This window comes from Engystomops pustulosus, chromosome 1 (genome assembly GCF_040894005.1).
Source record: "Engystomops pustulosus chromosome 1, aEngPut4.maternal, whole genome shotgun sequence".
Lineage (NCBI taxonomy): Eukaryota > Metazoa > Chordata > Amphibia > Anura > Leptodactylidae > Engystomops > Engystomops pustulosus.
The window spans coordinates 24097698-24114422 of record NC_092411.1 but is presented as its reverse complement, the minus strand read 5'-3'; the positions used below and the strand labels follow the sequence as shown (position 1 = coordinate 24114422).

At 44.0% G+C, this 16725-nt stretch overlaps 1 protein-coding gene across 2 annotated transcripts in view; it reads right to left on the bottom strand.

Moving 5' to 3' along the window:
* Nucleotides 1-12206, bottom strand: part of PLPP1 (phospholipid phosphatase 1) — a 58865-nt gene extending 46659 nt beyond the window's left edge. For both annotated transcript variants that reach the window (XM_072136109.1, XM_072136117.1), the window contains exon 1: nucleotides 11898-12206. In XM_072136109.1, the coding sequence (XP_071992210.1) occupies nucleotides 11898-11955 (58 nt within the window). In that variant the 5' untranslated portion in view covers nucleotides 11956-12206. The remainder of the gene's footprint in view (nucleotides 1-11897) is intronic.
* Nucleotides 12207-16725: the final 4519 nt, after the last annotated feature.

The window sequence follows — 16725 nt, the reverse complement described above, 5'->3', positions numbered from 1 at the left end:
TTGAATTACATGTCCTAGATTCTTAGTGACATATATACTTGTTACTGAATGATAAAAGCCCTTAAAAGGAAATTACCAAAAACAAAATCCATCATGATAAACCATAGATCCGGGCACCGTGACTGGTAATCATCTTATAGGTGTTAACCACAGCCTCCTTCATTCTAAAGTCATCTTTTACAATTATGCTAATGAACCCGAAGGTGTTACCAGAGCCTCTCCATGCTGCAGATTCACAGGAGCATTTCCTCCCACTGTGTGTCAAAGGGAGGGGGAAAGCACCTTAAGAATAGAGGTAATGAAGAAATTCAATGCAACAGCCTGTAAACAATCCCCCCTCCCAGCACCAGTCAGTTTGATCAGTTGAAAAGTTGATTTTAGAAGGAAGTCGGTCATGGAAAACCAATATAAAATTACCAGTCACAGTGCCTAGTCCGTGGTGTATCTGGCTTGATATTGATGGTTTAAGATCTAAAATAATTTGTTAGTATTAACTCTATAGGGATTCCATCTATAATAAAATAAAAAAACAGACTGGTAGGAGAACATAAAAGCATCAATCACTACCTTACTACTGTTTACTCAGTACAGCTGTAGTGGGGCAGATGCCATCCCATCCGGAGGCCTGTTCCCAGCAGTAGTCCACATACAGGAGTGAGCTGGAAGGGAATTGGATCAATCTGGCCTGGAATGACCTGGCTCCCGGATTCTATTTCCAGAGCCTGGGATTATGGATAAATACACTTTAACTCTTCTTAGTTTTTAGCACCTCGAGCAGTTTTTAGAAAGCATTTTCTGTCCCCTCTTCTCTCAGCAAAATGAAACCTCTCATTAGACTCCCCCTCTGCAGCTCAGAATACCTTTCCCAAGTGAACGTCAGGAGACGCGTGCCTGGAAAAGCACACAGTCTCCAATCCGTCCTCTTATGTAAACCAGCATGGAAATAAAATATATATATATATATATATATATATATATATATATATGATGGGAGATAATTTAGAGCAAAGACAATTTCTTTTCAAGTTTATACATGAATTTACAATTTTAAAAGGAATTATTATTTTCTTCTTCAACTATCCTGCAATGTAATAAGATAGAAATTTGTGTCAACTCATCGGGTTTAACAACTGTGTAATGTATCAAATTGGACATCTAAAGGCCAATAAGTATTAGTAATACAGGTGGTCCCCTACTTAAGTACACCTGGCTTACAGATGACCTTTAGTTAGACAGACCCCTCTGCCCCCTGTGACCTCTCTGGATGCTTTCCTTTAGTCCCAGGCTGCAATGATCTGCTGTAAGGTGTCTGTAATTAAGTTTTATTGATCATCCTTAGTCCCATTACATAAAAAAAAAAAAAATTGTCAGGAGCTACAATTATAAAATATACAGTTCTGACTTGCATACAAATTCAACTTAAGTACAAACCCAAGGAACCCATCTTGTACATAAACTGGGGACTGCCTGTATTACTATTATTAGTAGTCTAGCTGATGCACGTTGTGTACAAGGTAGCTAGTAGTTTGTTCGAAAGCTACATTAGAGACCCCCTCCCCCTAAATATTTCCCAAGACAATCCCCTCAGTCCAATGAAGAGCTGAAATCCCCATGTAACCCTACACACGTAGGCATATGGCTTTTGGTTAGCATGTCCTAATCAAATGGTCAAGGAATGTTCCCTGCTGTGAACAAACACAATCCCACCCAACTGTGCCCCCCACTCGGGTTCATTCAAGTAAAGAATGATCCAGGACAGATGACAAGCCAAGCACAATCACTTCCTCCCTCTTCCCCATCTGACAATAGGGTAGGGGGCAGCGGGGGATCTTCTTTCCACTGCACACATTATACTAATGTAAACCAGACACTCCAGGATTTAATAGGAAGGAAGAAACAAAAGCTTTGTTACACTTGAAGCTTTGTATAGCATCACCCAGCAGGCTAGACATCATCCCACATAGCATGTTCCAACACATTATAACCGGTCTTCGAAGATTTGGGATTTCATCTAGGCAATGCCTCACGTGCAGCAAGTGTTGTGGAGAGGTGTCACAGAAAGTCCTGTTGACTAGTCACAGATATGATCCCAATACAAATTATGTCATGCCGCGATACAATAAGGACATTGATGTGGAAAAACAGGAACGGCGGCTTTGTATTCATTACAATCCTTCAGTATAAAGATTCCAAAAACACAAAAGCAGCAAAGCACCGAATGGAGTTCATGACTTTGGCTTCATCAAGACTTTGACTCGCTGTAAGTTTTAGGTGCAGCCAAAGGCCAACTCAGTAAAACAGACAGAGGTGCAATATGAAGAAGGCAAAGTGAAAGGGAACCTGTCAGGATGATATGGGATACTAAGCAACCCACAGGACCTTATGGACCAGTGGTTCAGTGTCCTAAATCTGCCATTATGAGTTTCTGCTCTGTGCCCGTGTGTTATGGCAAGGGAAGACTCTGTAGTACACCCCGTAGGTACCGCGCATGTGCAAGAAAGTAACTTAAGAGGCACCGGGATTTTCAGATGTGAATCCAATGTGCCTAATTTCACTCACATCTAGGAGACAATGAATGTTTGTTTTCTTAAAATGAGTCCATGGTAAGCTCTCGTACAGGATTATTTGAGACTGTAGGTTCATACAGACATTACAGGTCCTCCGTAAATGGGTTCTGAAAAAAAACCCACTATTTACAGTTGTCTATCCACTACAGATGTGGCATCTCTGGATAATTTCCTGAACTTAGGTACCACAGCTCTTTCATGTACGACACGAGGCCACTGAAGCCAGTTATCAGCTGAAGTAGTCGCCAGAGTTAAAAAAAAATTAACAGAGATAATTCGGGATTCAAGAAAATGCTTGAACAGGCGAGTATAAAGCAAGTACAAATGCCTATACTCCATCCAGGTCAACATCTGCAAAGAGTTTGTATGTTCTCTCCGCGTTTGCGTGGGTTTCCTCCGGTTTCCTCCCACACTACAAAAACATACTGGTAGGCAGTTTAGATTGTGAGCCCCATGGGGACAGGGATCAATTTGGCAAACTCTGTGCAGCGCTACGTTATCTGTGTGCGCTATATAAAGAGTTATTAATATTATTCTTCAAAAAGGGATAAGTCCCCAGAGTGATCAGACACAAGTTCTTTTAATAAAGTTACACAACCGATTGCAAACTTACCATTCTATACTTCAGCGCTCTGTTCGTCATTCTGTTCTGTTGGCTGTTAAAGGAAAAGCCAACAAGCTTCTTATTAGACAAATACGAGGCCAAGTTTCTATAAAAGTGGTGGAATGACCCAATTTCAGCAGTACAATTACCATGAAGGCACTAATGGCTGGGACATCTATGTTACAACATACACTAGATGACTAGGACTGGCTCCTGCCTGACAATGACCTATATAAGTAGGGTAGACAAACTGGTAGTCCGCATTACATCCACATATAAGCACGCTTCAGGGTCCACTATCGGCAGGGGCACTATGGGTATGCACTTTATGTCCGATAAATCTCCAAGATAGCAATCAATAGACAGTAAAGAGTGTGTGCACTTCCCTTTATTGTGGTTTAATATATTAAGATAACTGAGGATGTGGTTTCTGTTCCTTAGTAACAAGTGGTATAATAAGACTTACAGACTGACACTTCAGACGTCTCACACCACCTAATATAGAACAAGTGTTAGGATTGCCTCGTTCATACACATCCTTCATGCAGACAAGTCATGGAGCCAGACGGCAGATATATTTACAATGGCGAATCGCAAACTATCAGCTGCCACCATCTCCACAAAAGTCTTGATGACGCATTCATGTGGACCATAAGGAGATTGATACTAAACCAGTTGCTGCATCTGTCCATAGTAAAGGTGGGTGGTAACCAATCAACAACCATTATAGCTCCCCATGGGCGAGGTAAGGGAGGGAGCGGGGTGGGGGTAATTCAAACAGGTGCATTTCACGTACGTTCCAAGCAATCTGTACAAGGTTCAGACATGACTACGGGGGCCAGCGATGGGCTCAGTAGTTAAAAGCGTACAAAATGTATGCAACATCTTCATTTCCAGTCCGGTACACAAAGAGTTTCAAAGTCATCACCAGATCACAGAGTCCCCAAATATGCCTCCATTTAATTATGAAATTTCTTAAAACCTCCTTAAAAGGAAATCTACCATCAAAATCCATCATGATAAACCAGGGACACTTACTCATAGATGCAGGCACCTTAACTATGGTAGACTTTTTATATTTGTTCTCCATGGGCCCTTTTTAAATTATGCTAATGACCCTGAGAGGCTTTCTGTGATCAGGCTTTAAAAGACAACAACCATCAGAAGTATTGATGGAAGACTCCATTTCGTTATGTGGTCTTTGTTACTATAACCTTGAACGACTGCATTGTGTAAAAATAGACAAAATATGCCAATCTGGGCTCGGGGGGCAGTTCATTTCTTCACGCCCCTTGTAGCCAGTGCCTGTCCGTATTACTCAGCCTACTGTCACCCAGCACTCGGCAGATCGCAGAGAATTTCCTTGCCTTCAGCCAGATCGGCAAGCATTGCGACATGGACAGTCTCCACATGCGCAACATTTGGAGGCTGCTGTCATCGCAGCCTGAGCAATACATGGGCATTGTGCTTGTGGTTTATTATCATAGTTTTCAATACCATTGAAAAAAGGGGAAATATTTATTATAAATGTGCCCCCCCCCCTCCAAAGTCCACTTGAACAGGAAGAACAGAGGGTCAGGAGCTCCAATAATAATCTAGCCGTGTCCACACCTGCTGTCCCGAGAAGAGTTTCTTTAAAATAATGCAGAACGCAGGGCATCCGGGGCTACTCCGAGTCCCCCAACCTGCCTGGCCAATCCTGTGCTGGGGTGACAGCCTGAATCCCAACAGATGGCACCTGTACCATAGGTTCACCACCACTCAGCAATACTATTACTATTTCCTTGAAGGACAAGCATTTTGGCAGAGGAGTCGACGCACAGCCATAACAGCTAATGTTTTCGGTTTAGAACATCCGGATCTAACTGTTCCTGGTCAAATAATCACTAGATTTGCAAAAGTAGCTAAAAGACTTTTCATATCCTTGTTTTCTTCATGACTCTAGTTTGTGGTTGCTAAATAAAAGAATTTTACTTATACCCAGAGGCTAAATGAGCTGTTTAGAGCCATTTTGGCTTTGATCAGGAAAGTGGCTACAATTGTATTTGGTTTAGCTTTGTGATCTACATACATATGATCTTGCAACAATGTAGCAGTGCAGGTGTCAGACTGAAGTTTAGATAATTTCATTTACAGATTGTTCCTAAAGACATTTCCGTTTTTAAAAATCTATACAAAGATTTCGCATTTCTGGCATGATTCACCCATTCAGAAATATTAAATAGAACTTAAACTGCAAGATAATAATATTTTGCCTGTATTTAGTTCTAGAGTTTCCCCACGAATAACATGTCCGTATCTACTACTCCCATCATGAAGTCAGATCCCTAGTGACCATGGGGACAGGGGTCAATGCCCCCTGTGTGACAGTGAGCATACACAAACACGTCCATTCACCTTTGACAAACTTTTTTTTTAATCACCTGACATTCTCAACAAAGCAAAAAGGGACTGTGGTCACGTACGTGCACCTGCGCTCTATTAACATAGAGAACCCCAACTCATCACTGGAATAGCAGCAATCGATGACTCTTTACCAAGAATTACCAATATCGAGGATTTGCGCCTTTAAGGACGCCTTCTCAAAAATAAGACTTTATGCAGATTATCCCAATAGATTTTGAAGTTCAACAAGTCATGCAATATGTGACAGAAGCTACATGTCAATAAAGCAAATATACTTCTTGATTAACATAAAAAATTTAAAAAAAGTCAGAAATTCTCAACTGTGGTATATCTAAAGTGTTGTCCCTTTCAGAGAACCGCATCTGAAATAACATCTGACTGTGAATCATGTACTAAGACACTATACACACCCTGCCTTAAAGGATACTTACTCATAGATCCAGGCACCGTGACTATAGTAATCTTTTATTTGTTATGCACGGCCTCCTTCCTTCTAAAGTCAACTTTTAAAATTATGCTGATAAGACTAAAGGGTTGTTGCCAGAGTCCTTCTGTTCTGCAGCTTCAAAGGCTGTTAAACTGTGCAGGTGCACTTCATGTTGCCCATGAAGCAACATTACAGATGGACTCTTTCTACACCCCCAAAGTCTTTCTGGCTCATTGACATAATTTTAAAAGCTTAGTAGATTTTAGAAGGAAGGTGGTCATGAATAACAAATTTAAGACGATTACTACAGTTATGGTGTTTAGATCCTTAAGAGTCCTTGGTCCATCACGATGGAAGATTACCTATATTTCAGTGTATATGAAATAAGACTGTTAATGAATACATATCACTTAAAGGGACATCAACCACCAGGATGAAGGGTTGTAAACCAAACACTGACATCCTGGTGTGTGCCCCCTCTGGAAGGATATATTCTTCTTTTAGATTCTCAATCCCCGGGTTTTACTAATAAAAGCTTAACATGCAAATGAGCCTGAGGGGCTACAGGCTCCATAGTTGTTAATAGACTTCAGACTCATTTGCATAATGTTTAAAGCCTTTTTTCTTAAAAACAAGGGCATAAGAAGCTTAAAGAAAAGTGGAACCTACCAGAGAAGACAAGTTAGATGTCCTTTAAATACTGAGCACCCTCTGTTAGTTTGGTCCCAGCACACAGATGTAAGGCCCTTTTACAAATCATTTATAGATTTAATTATAGTTCCTAACCTTTCCATAGCCAGGGCCATAACCTTGAAAAGAGCTACAAAGTTTACAAAAGTAGCCTACTCTATCATTTCAGCCATTAAACCCTCACGCTGCTCTTAACCCTGTGAGCTGCATCAACATACTGAAGTCTGAAAGAAGTTAAAAGGAAGACGCAGAAAGGAACAAAATGGGGAAACTTTGTCTATGGTCATTAAGGTTAATGCGTTAAAAAAAAAAAAAAAAAAATTCCAAGTTAATACAAATGACCTTGGATATAACATACTCATTGATCAGTCAATGAATCAGGCCAGGCTTGGTTACTGCAGCTCAAAACCTATTTGTTTGAAATGGATCTGTCATGCATTTATCATGCCTGGCCACTTAAAGGACATCTACCACCAGTAAGAACAGCTATATGCAAATGAGCCCGAGGGGCTCCAGGCTCTATATCTATGGAACCTGGAGCCCCTTGGGCTCATTTGCATACAGGTCACCATTTGCATCCTGAGGGTAGATATACTCTAACTTAGAATGGGACCATTTTAAATTAGGTCGATACACTCTGTACTTTATCAGGACTTGTACAACTTTTGTTAGTCTAAGCCTCCTGAAGTATATGTTGCGACAGAGAGAAGGATGGAGCTTCCATCATTCACTGCTGCATCTGCTTTTATTAAATTCTACCAATAACTGAGTAATTATTGTAAAATATGAACTTTTGTTGGAATTTTACTGTAAAACCAGAAAATCTTCAACAACAACTAGTGTGCACCATATAGCCACAGAATAGGGGGATTTACAATTTGAATGGAGAGGGGTCCGACTGCTGTGACACCCATTATTCATGTGAACGGAGGGTCCCGTTTCCTCTAAATGAATGAAGTGTTAGGTCCGGCACACATCCTGCAGCTCCATTTAATAGGATAGCACCGGAAACGGATGGCGACAGCACTCTGCTATCTCAGGTTCCCCAATTTAATTTTGATTCGAGTGTTAGAGACAGCAGAGTGCTGATCGTCAGGGGTCTCAGCAGCTGGAACCCCACCAACCGATTTAGTACAACCCCTTAAAAAATAAAACCATTATGTTGTTAGGTACAAGTTATAATGCCACTCCTGGAGCTGCTAGATTTCATTTTTTCAGTATAAAAAGGAATAGAATAGTAATGGGCATGATAATATAACAGTTTGACACGAGAATCTCTTGCTTTTCTCCAGTCATCTTGATCTTAGGCCGGCACTGCTGCAGTACAAGCTTTTTGGCAAGAACCCATCATAAATTTTCTCTAAAGAGATGCAGGAAACTGCAGATGCCCACAACTTGCCATCCAAGGAGTATACTCCACTGACACACTGACTACAGAGGATAATGCAGAAAGCAGCACATTCTGATCCAAGATGTTATTGCACAACACAATGATATGCGATATGATATTAACAGCGTCGAAAAGGAGAACAAAATCCAATGACCGCAATGGTGACGTCGGAAACCACATGTAAACTGAAATGACCTAGAAGGCATTGATCACATACCACTGACCAGTCAGGAGGGCGGCAATGATCTACGACGCGCAGCTCTTCGTACCCGTGCGCCCTTATCCGACAAACCTGCTCTCTGCGCATGCGCAGAACAGCGGGGCCGTGTCTGCGCGGACACTGCTCCGAAGCCGGAGCTGCGCAGACAGCAGGTTTGTCGGACAAGGGTGCGCAGCTACGAGGAGCTGCGCGCCAAAGATTTCGGGTAGGGGGAACAAAGAAACTACTGGTGCGTGGAGGAGCCGTGTAGACTCAGCTCAGGCTAGTCCACGCCCAGTAGCCGCTTTAGAAAACTTACATATTCTGATGAAAGTTATCAAAAAAGTGCGGGGACATGAGGATTAGCCCTTAAAAGAGCCATCCTTGCGTCCTATATATCCACCTACCACCCGGTCTAACTTTATATGTAGATTCGTGGTGGTAGGTTCCCTTTAATCACACCAAAAGAAATCATAGATCATCTTACAATCCTCCAGAGAAAGTTATTAAAAGGAAGCCAAGTGCTCATTGGCTGTTAAGGTTATTCAATGCCTAAACAGCTTCCATCACTAAAGCAGATTATTTTGTTGAAAATCTGTATAATACATTCTCAAAATGGGAAAAAATTACAAAAAAAAAATGCATATATCAAACTGAGTTTTATAAGTGTACAGTAGACTGAGGCAGAACTAAACTGCTCACACCAGATGCAAATCTATGATGGGGGCCAATGGGGGACATGTCTCTTTACTGTAATCTGCTTTTTGGAGACTTTGGGACTATTTAAGGGGCATTTTTGAGACTATGCCGGGTCTTAAGAAATGAGTTGATGGTTACAGATGTTCAGTTTTGTAACTTTTAGGTACAAAACAAAGTACAACTGACCTCATGCTTGGTTCCGTACATGTACCTAAAATGCCACAGAAAATTAAACTAAATTTTAGCCAGCTTTAAAAAGGTCGTAAAGCAAAACAAATGATACATTTGCCCCTATGGTGCTGTCAGACGTAGCAGTGACTCAATTTGGAAACTGAATAAAAGCGCACAGGGGAGGGAGGGGGAGTGCCACGGGCCGATCACATATGCAATCGACAAACAACCAAAATAATCCTCGTCTGCCGTAATATGTAGCAGACTTATTTTTTGCTACAACATATGTCAGATGAGGCGAGAGATCCCATTTCTATAACCACACCTTGTTCTAATATGAACACTGCACCAGGTGTCAGCAGATTCTCCAACAATGGTGTCAGAAAGCAGGATGACTCCACCATTTATTATAATTATCTGCACTGTATAGCAGTTACTAAAGAAGTTTACTAGAAAAAAAACCTATAAGCTAAAAAAAAAAATAAAAAAAAAAAGGGAAAGAACGAATGATCCTCATTCAACTAGAGGAAAAACCTTTCTTCCAAAAGCAAATCCATATCTGTCCTTTCATCTTACAAAAAAAGCCGCCCCCCCACAAACACTCTTTTATATTTGTTATCAATGGCCTCATTTCTTCCAAAATCAACTTTCAACATTATGCTACTGAGCCCAAAGGGCTCTGTTGGGTGTTACCAGAGCCCCACTGTGCTGCAGATTCACAGGCTGCTGCAGTGTGCTGAAACTTCCTCTGCCAGAGCGAGCTTACATCAGGCAGAGGAGAGGGAGGGGGGAAACGCCAAGGGAAAGAGCAAGACAGTGATACAGCTTCTGAAACTAGAGAACAGAGGAGGAGCCCTTTGTCCCTTTGGCTCATTAAAATAATTTTAAAAGTTGATTTTTAGAAGGAAGGAAGACCATTGATAACAAATACAAGATCATCACAGTCACCTTGCCTGGATCTAGGAGTAACTATGATTTTCATGGTACCTTTCCTTTAAAGGGCACCTACCACCAGGATGAAGGACTGTATGCAAATGAGCCTGAGGGGTTCCAGGCTCCATAGGCATTATTGGAGCCTGAAGCTCATCAGCTCATTTGCATACAGTCCTTCATCCTGGTAGTCAATGTCCTTTAAGCAGGTCAGTTTAGTACAACCATGTTCTGTTCAAGAAAAACAGGGCACACCAGTTTGGTGAAGTGGACACAAAATCCTATTTGGGCGCAGCGTGACCAAACGCGACCACAGCGAATCAATAATTTTGCTGCATTTTGTGCCATTGAAGAGGGAACGAAGCATGGACCTGTCACGGTTTATTGTTATGCCTTATCCCGTGGAATGGGGATCTGACACTAACAGATTTGAGATTAAGCATGAGTCCTGCTACTCCTTTCAGTACTAAGGGGTGTTCAAAATAACAGAGCACAGTGTTGAGATATATTCAGCTTCCTCAGATGGGGTGTTAGCATTGGTTATGTACCCACATTTATAGAATGCAGCAGCAAGATGGGCGGCACGGTGAGTAGCACTTCTGCCTTGCAGCACTGAGGTCCTGGGTTTGATTCCCACCCAGATCAACAGTTTGTATGTTCTCTCCATGTTTGTGTGGGTTTCCTCCGGGTCCTCCGGTTTCCTCCCATACTCCAAAACATACTTTTAGATTGCTTAGATTATGAGCCCCATGGGGACAGGGACCAATTTGGCATGCTTTGTGCAGCGCTGTGTAATCTGAATTATTATTATTATGCTCAACTTTCTGTCATATTAATTAGTGACAACAGGACCCCAGGATACCGGATAATCTCGGTAAAAACTTTTTTTCCATAGTTTGTCTGCTGTCGAAACAGAGCGTTAGTGGACTGTATCCAGAAACATTTGTATGATCAGAACAAGGATGGGCTGGGTGAGAACGTTTGGCTCGTTCAGCCTTGGTCAATGATGACATGTGAATCACATCTCTTGGGCAAGACGCAGTTGTGTGAACTACGCCGTACTGTTCAAGCAGATTTCCCGGCTAGGTGCTTCACACCGATGTAACACACACTCGAGTAAGGAGTCGGAAAGCTGAGCACATCCCATCCTTCACTGAATATATTTTGGCACCACCTGGTATAATGTGGGCTGTGGGTGCACTTAGTGTATGTGCCAGGAGAATTTACTGTGCATGTGTTTAACACATGGGGACACAGAACCCCGAACGTAATGCTGTGTTCACACTTGGATTTTTAGCACAGAATTTGGCAACTTTTATGCACCAAAACCCATGCCAAACGGTGACGAACATAGAAAAGTACCCTCTGTCTACACCTTTATTATTGTCAGTAACCGATGTGTCCATACAAGTCATATCACGTCAGAAACAACACGTCAATTAAGGGAGAAGACCAGGGACCCATGCCAAAAAAAAAAAAATCAAATATACATGATGGAGTTTGTTTGCAATTTGCATCTCTGCTGTGTGAACATACCCAGAGACAGCAGGGTGGAGAGACACCCGATAGAAGCAGTAAAGAGATCATTTTGGGGAGTTTGTGGTGCAGGTGTAAAAAGACGCATCACATACGCACAGTGTGAAAACATCCTACATGTCTAAGGATTTCATGAAGGGACAAATACAGAGGTAAGTAGTGGCAGGGAGGTTAGTACACACAACACAAGACATGCAAAGCAGAAGCCGCAGGTAGTAGACAGGGAGGTGACATGCAAGGAGACAGCACATGGGGAGAACATACGGGACGCCACTTACCGAGCACCACGCACACCACGTCCAGCACCACGAACGGGATCCTCGCTTTGTCAAACATGTTGCTGCTTGTGCTGTGAGCCGGTCACTGGCGGAGGCGCAGCAGTCTCATGGGCGCCGGTAAGTCTTATAGTCCAGGGGGAGGATAGTGAGAGCAAGGGCGCGGGCTGTCACTTACTGACCGCAGACAGGTGACATCCCAGTCCGCAGGACGCGTGCTACCGGCCCGGATACTCCGCACTGTCTGCCCTGCACGGGGAAGGCTGTGCCCGTCTAGTGTTGATGGGATGGGCCTCAGAGAGAAAGACGTGTGACGTAGTGCCTATGCTCGGCCAATCATATCCTCGTACAATCCCAGTAGGCGGTGACCAGAGGGCGTGAGGGTAAACGACTAATCCTGCTCTTCCATGGGAGTGGCGGAGCGCTTGTTCGGGTGACGTAAGATGAGAAGGGGCGGGAGGAGGAACGCGCGAGGTGAAGTGACGTCAGCGAAGGTGTCGCACATTGAAGTCATCAGGGAACCACGTGGGTTTATGAGCTATAGACGTGATGGCTAACCTATGGCACTGGTGCTAGAGGTGGCACTCGGAGCCCTTTCTGTGGGCACTCAGGCCATCACCAGAGATGACTCCAGGTATCTTCCTGCAGTCCCAGACAGCCCAGGACTTGCTGTGCAGTGGTATTTTAAAGTGACAGGACTACCTGGGACTATTTTCTGCTTTATTGGTGTCCTCGGGTGCTGGTATCAATGAAAACTGTGACAGAGACGGGAGTATAAATCACAAATTAAATTTCTGTGTTGGCACTTTGGGGTAAATAAGCGGGTCTTTGTTGTAGTTTGGGCACTCGGCCTCTAAAAGGTTTGCCATCACTGAGCTATAGGCTGCCTGCACACGGACTTATCGTTTCTTCAGTCGTGTATTTCTGTGCCTGGTGAATCCATGACGATTTTCATCAATATGTGCGAGTATGTCACTGTGTCCGTGTAAAATACGGTGGACTGGACTGACAACATGTGGATACAGATGCACCTCCCAATGGTTTCAAGGACACTGGTTAGTGCATGTGTATATATGGCAGCATATGGTGCACAACCGTATACAGCCCATATGCAACATGTAGTTTAAATATTCATTTTATATATATATATATATATACACTCACCGGCCACTTTAATAGGTGCACCATGCTAGTAACGGATTGCCCCTTTTGCCTTCAGAGCTGCCTCAATTCTTCGTGGCATAGATTCAACAAGGTGCTGGAAGCTCCTCAGATTTTGGTCCATATTGACATGAAGGCATCACACAGTTGCCGCAGATTTGTCTGAGATCTGGTGACTGTGGAGGCCATTTGAGTACAGTGAACTCATTGTCATGTTCAAGAAACCAGTCTGAGATGATTCCAGCTTTATGACATGGAGCATTATCCTGCTGAAAGTAGCCATCAGATGTTACAGGGTACATTGTGGTCATAAAGGGATGGACATGGTCAGCAACAATACTCAGGTAGGCTGTGGCGTTGCAACGATGCTCAATTGGTACCAAGGGGCCCAAAGAGTGCCAAGAAAATATTCCCCACACCATGACACCACCACCACAAGCCTGAACCTTTGATACAAGGCAGGATGGATCCATGCTTTCATGTTGTTGACGCCAAATTCTGACCCTACCATCCGAATGTCGCAGCAGAAATCGAGACTCATCAGACCAGGCAAAGTTTTTCCAATCTTCTACTGTCCAATTTCGATGAGCTTGTGCAAATTGTAGCCTCAGTTTCCTGTTCTTAGCTGAAAGGAGTGGCACCCGGTGTGGTCTTCTGCTGCTGTAGCCCATCTGCCTCAAAGTTCGACGTACTGTGCGTTCAGAGATGCTCTTCTGCCTACCTTGGTTGTAACGGGTGGCGATTTGAGTCACTGTTGCCTTTCTATCAGCTCGAACCAGTCTGCCCATTCTCCTCTGACCTCTGGCATCAACAAGGCATTTCCGCCCACAGAACTGCCGCATACTGGATGTTTTTTCTTTTTTGGACCATTCTCTGTAAACCCTAGAGATGGTTGTGCGTGAAAATCCCAGTAGATCAGCAGTTTCTGAAATACTCAGACCAGCCCTTCTGGCGCCAACAACCATGCCACGTTCAAAGGCACTCAAATCACCTTTCTTCCCCATACTGATGCTCGGTTTGAACTGCAGGAGATAGTCTTGACCATGTCTGCATGCCTAAATGCACTGAATTGCCGCCATGTGATTGACTGATTAAAAATTAACTGTTAACGAGCAGTTGGACAGGTGTACCTAATAAAGTGGCCGGTGAGTGTGTATATATATATATATATATATATATATATATATATATATATATATATATATATATATATACACACACACTTCTGTGGAGCAATAAGGAACAGAAATACTCACCCCCGCCCCACTCCATACCATAAAGAAAGGACATGTCCTATCTTTTTGCGGGGTGTTAAACAGTACAGTGCTGCACCGTACCACTCCTGTAGGGCACCATGTGCCCATTGCCGTCTACAGGGGATGTATATCCGATGTATATAAATCCCACATACGGCTGTGTGAATGAAGCCTTACTCATAGTACCACAGGGTGATCAATACAGCCATTGAAATAAATGTGACCAAATGTAACCCCAATGAAAACCGCACAGTATGGGTAACATACGGCCATACAACTTTTCCAATACGTCCCCCATGACGGCCCACTTGGAGGATGCCTCTTGACCTCTGTAGGGACAGGAAGCAGAGAGGTTAAAAGCCTCCCACCCGCATCCTCCCGCCAGTGTCTTCCTGTCCCTACAGGGGATAGGTTAGAGAGAGAGGCTCCCTCTCCTCCAAAGCGGGGGGGGGACGTTTTTTCTGCTACCTGGGGTTACGCCGGTCTATTGCAGGCTGTAGTTCCCCTCCGGATCGGGTCCACGGCTAGGCCTCCCTCCCTGGTCCTAGGTGATCCGGAAGTTCGGTCCTCTCCAGCGGCTGTCGACGGCTTACGCGAGGACGCGCGACACATTTTGGCGCTCCGTTTCCAGGAGTCCCTTGCGCCAGTGACGACTTCCGGCTGCGACCGGAAGTGATGTCAGTGCATCCCGGAGCGCCGGAATTGGCGCACAACTGCCACCGGCTAGGGGGATGGGCTCCCCGATAAGGTACTTAAATTCAGTGCCCCCCCCCCCCGCCATCAAGATTCATGCCACCCTTATCTTCTACTTCTTCCTCTACCCATTATCTCATCTGGCAGGAAGTTTCATCTCTCATCCTCTCAGGAGTGGTCACCCAAGTTCCTCAAGATCAAGTAAAGACGGGCTTTTACTCACCCCTCTTCCTGGTCAAAAAACCCAACGGGTCAAACAGGCTAATAATAAACTTAAAGGCCTTGAACAACTTCATCACCTACAGGCGTTTCCACATGGAATCGGTAAGATCTGCCACCCAACTTATTCACACCGATTACTGTATGTGCACAATAGATCTGCAAGACGCCTATTATCACATCCCAATTCACCCCTCATCCCAGAGATTTCTCAGGTTCTCTGTCTTCTCTCCAGAGGGTTCTATCCTCCTCTTCCAGTTTCGGGCTCTTCCTTTTGGGATCTCCTCAGCTCCAAGAGTATTTACAAAGATCATGGTGGAGGTGGTGGCATTCCTAAGACTACAGGGAGTATCTATCATCCCTTACTTAGACGACCTGCTGATTGTGGGGAAAGACAGGTCAGATCTTATTGCAGCAAGAGATCTTACTATAGAAAAACTATCAGATCTAGGATGGCTTATCAACACTCGGAAGTCAGACCTTTCTCCCTCTACTCACAAGAAATTCCTTGGTGTAATGTTAAATTCTATTCACCTAATGTCCTTTCTCCCTCAGGAAAAAGTGGAAGATCTGAGACATCAGGTTCACTCCTTCAGAAGGAAGATTTCCATCTCAATCCGAGGAGCAATGAAACTGCTAGGTCTTCTTACCGCTTGCCTCCCATCGGTGGCCTGGAGTCAAAACCATTCCCGTATCCTGCAGAGTTGGATTCTCAGCAGTTGGAACAGAAGGTCCTCAGGGTTGGACAAGAGAATCATCATTCCATCCTCAGTAAAAAGGGACTTACAGTGGTGGTTACAAAGGAGGAATTTGGAAAACGGGGTCCATTGGCACTGCCTTCCACGTCTTACGATTACGACGAACGCAAGCAGTGTGGGCTGGGGAGCGGTCTTCCCTTCCCACTATGCCCAGGGTCTTTGGACACCCTCCCAATCCAGGAGACCATCCAGTTACCGAGAGTTACGGGCTGTCTGAGAAGCCCTAAGATTAAATGCATCTCTCCTAAAAGATCAGCATGTACACATTCTATCAGACAACACCACGGCGGTGTCTTATCTGAGAAGACAAGGAGGAACAAGGTCATCAACTCTCTCCTCCCTAACGCGCACCATCTTCTCCTGGGCAGAGGGAAATGTACTTTCCATCTCTGCAACTCACCTGAGAGGAACTCTGAACAGGGAGGCGGACTACCTCAGCAGGAGGGAAGTCTCCCCCAACGAGTGGAGCATCAATCAGGAAGTCTTCCTCCAACTGACGGACCTATGGGGGGTTCCTCAGATCGATCTCTTCGCCACAAAAGAGAACTCAGTATGCCATCGATATTACTCTCTGGAAGCAGGGGAACCGAAGGATCGACTGGATGCCTTCAGCCATCAATGGATCGAACCTCTTTCCTATGCCTTCCCCCCTATTCCTCTGATTGCAAGGGTTCTCAGAAAAATTCTTTCAGACCAGGCAAGGGTAATACTCATCTGCCCAAATTGGCCAAAAAGGAATTGGTA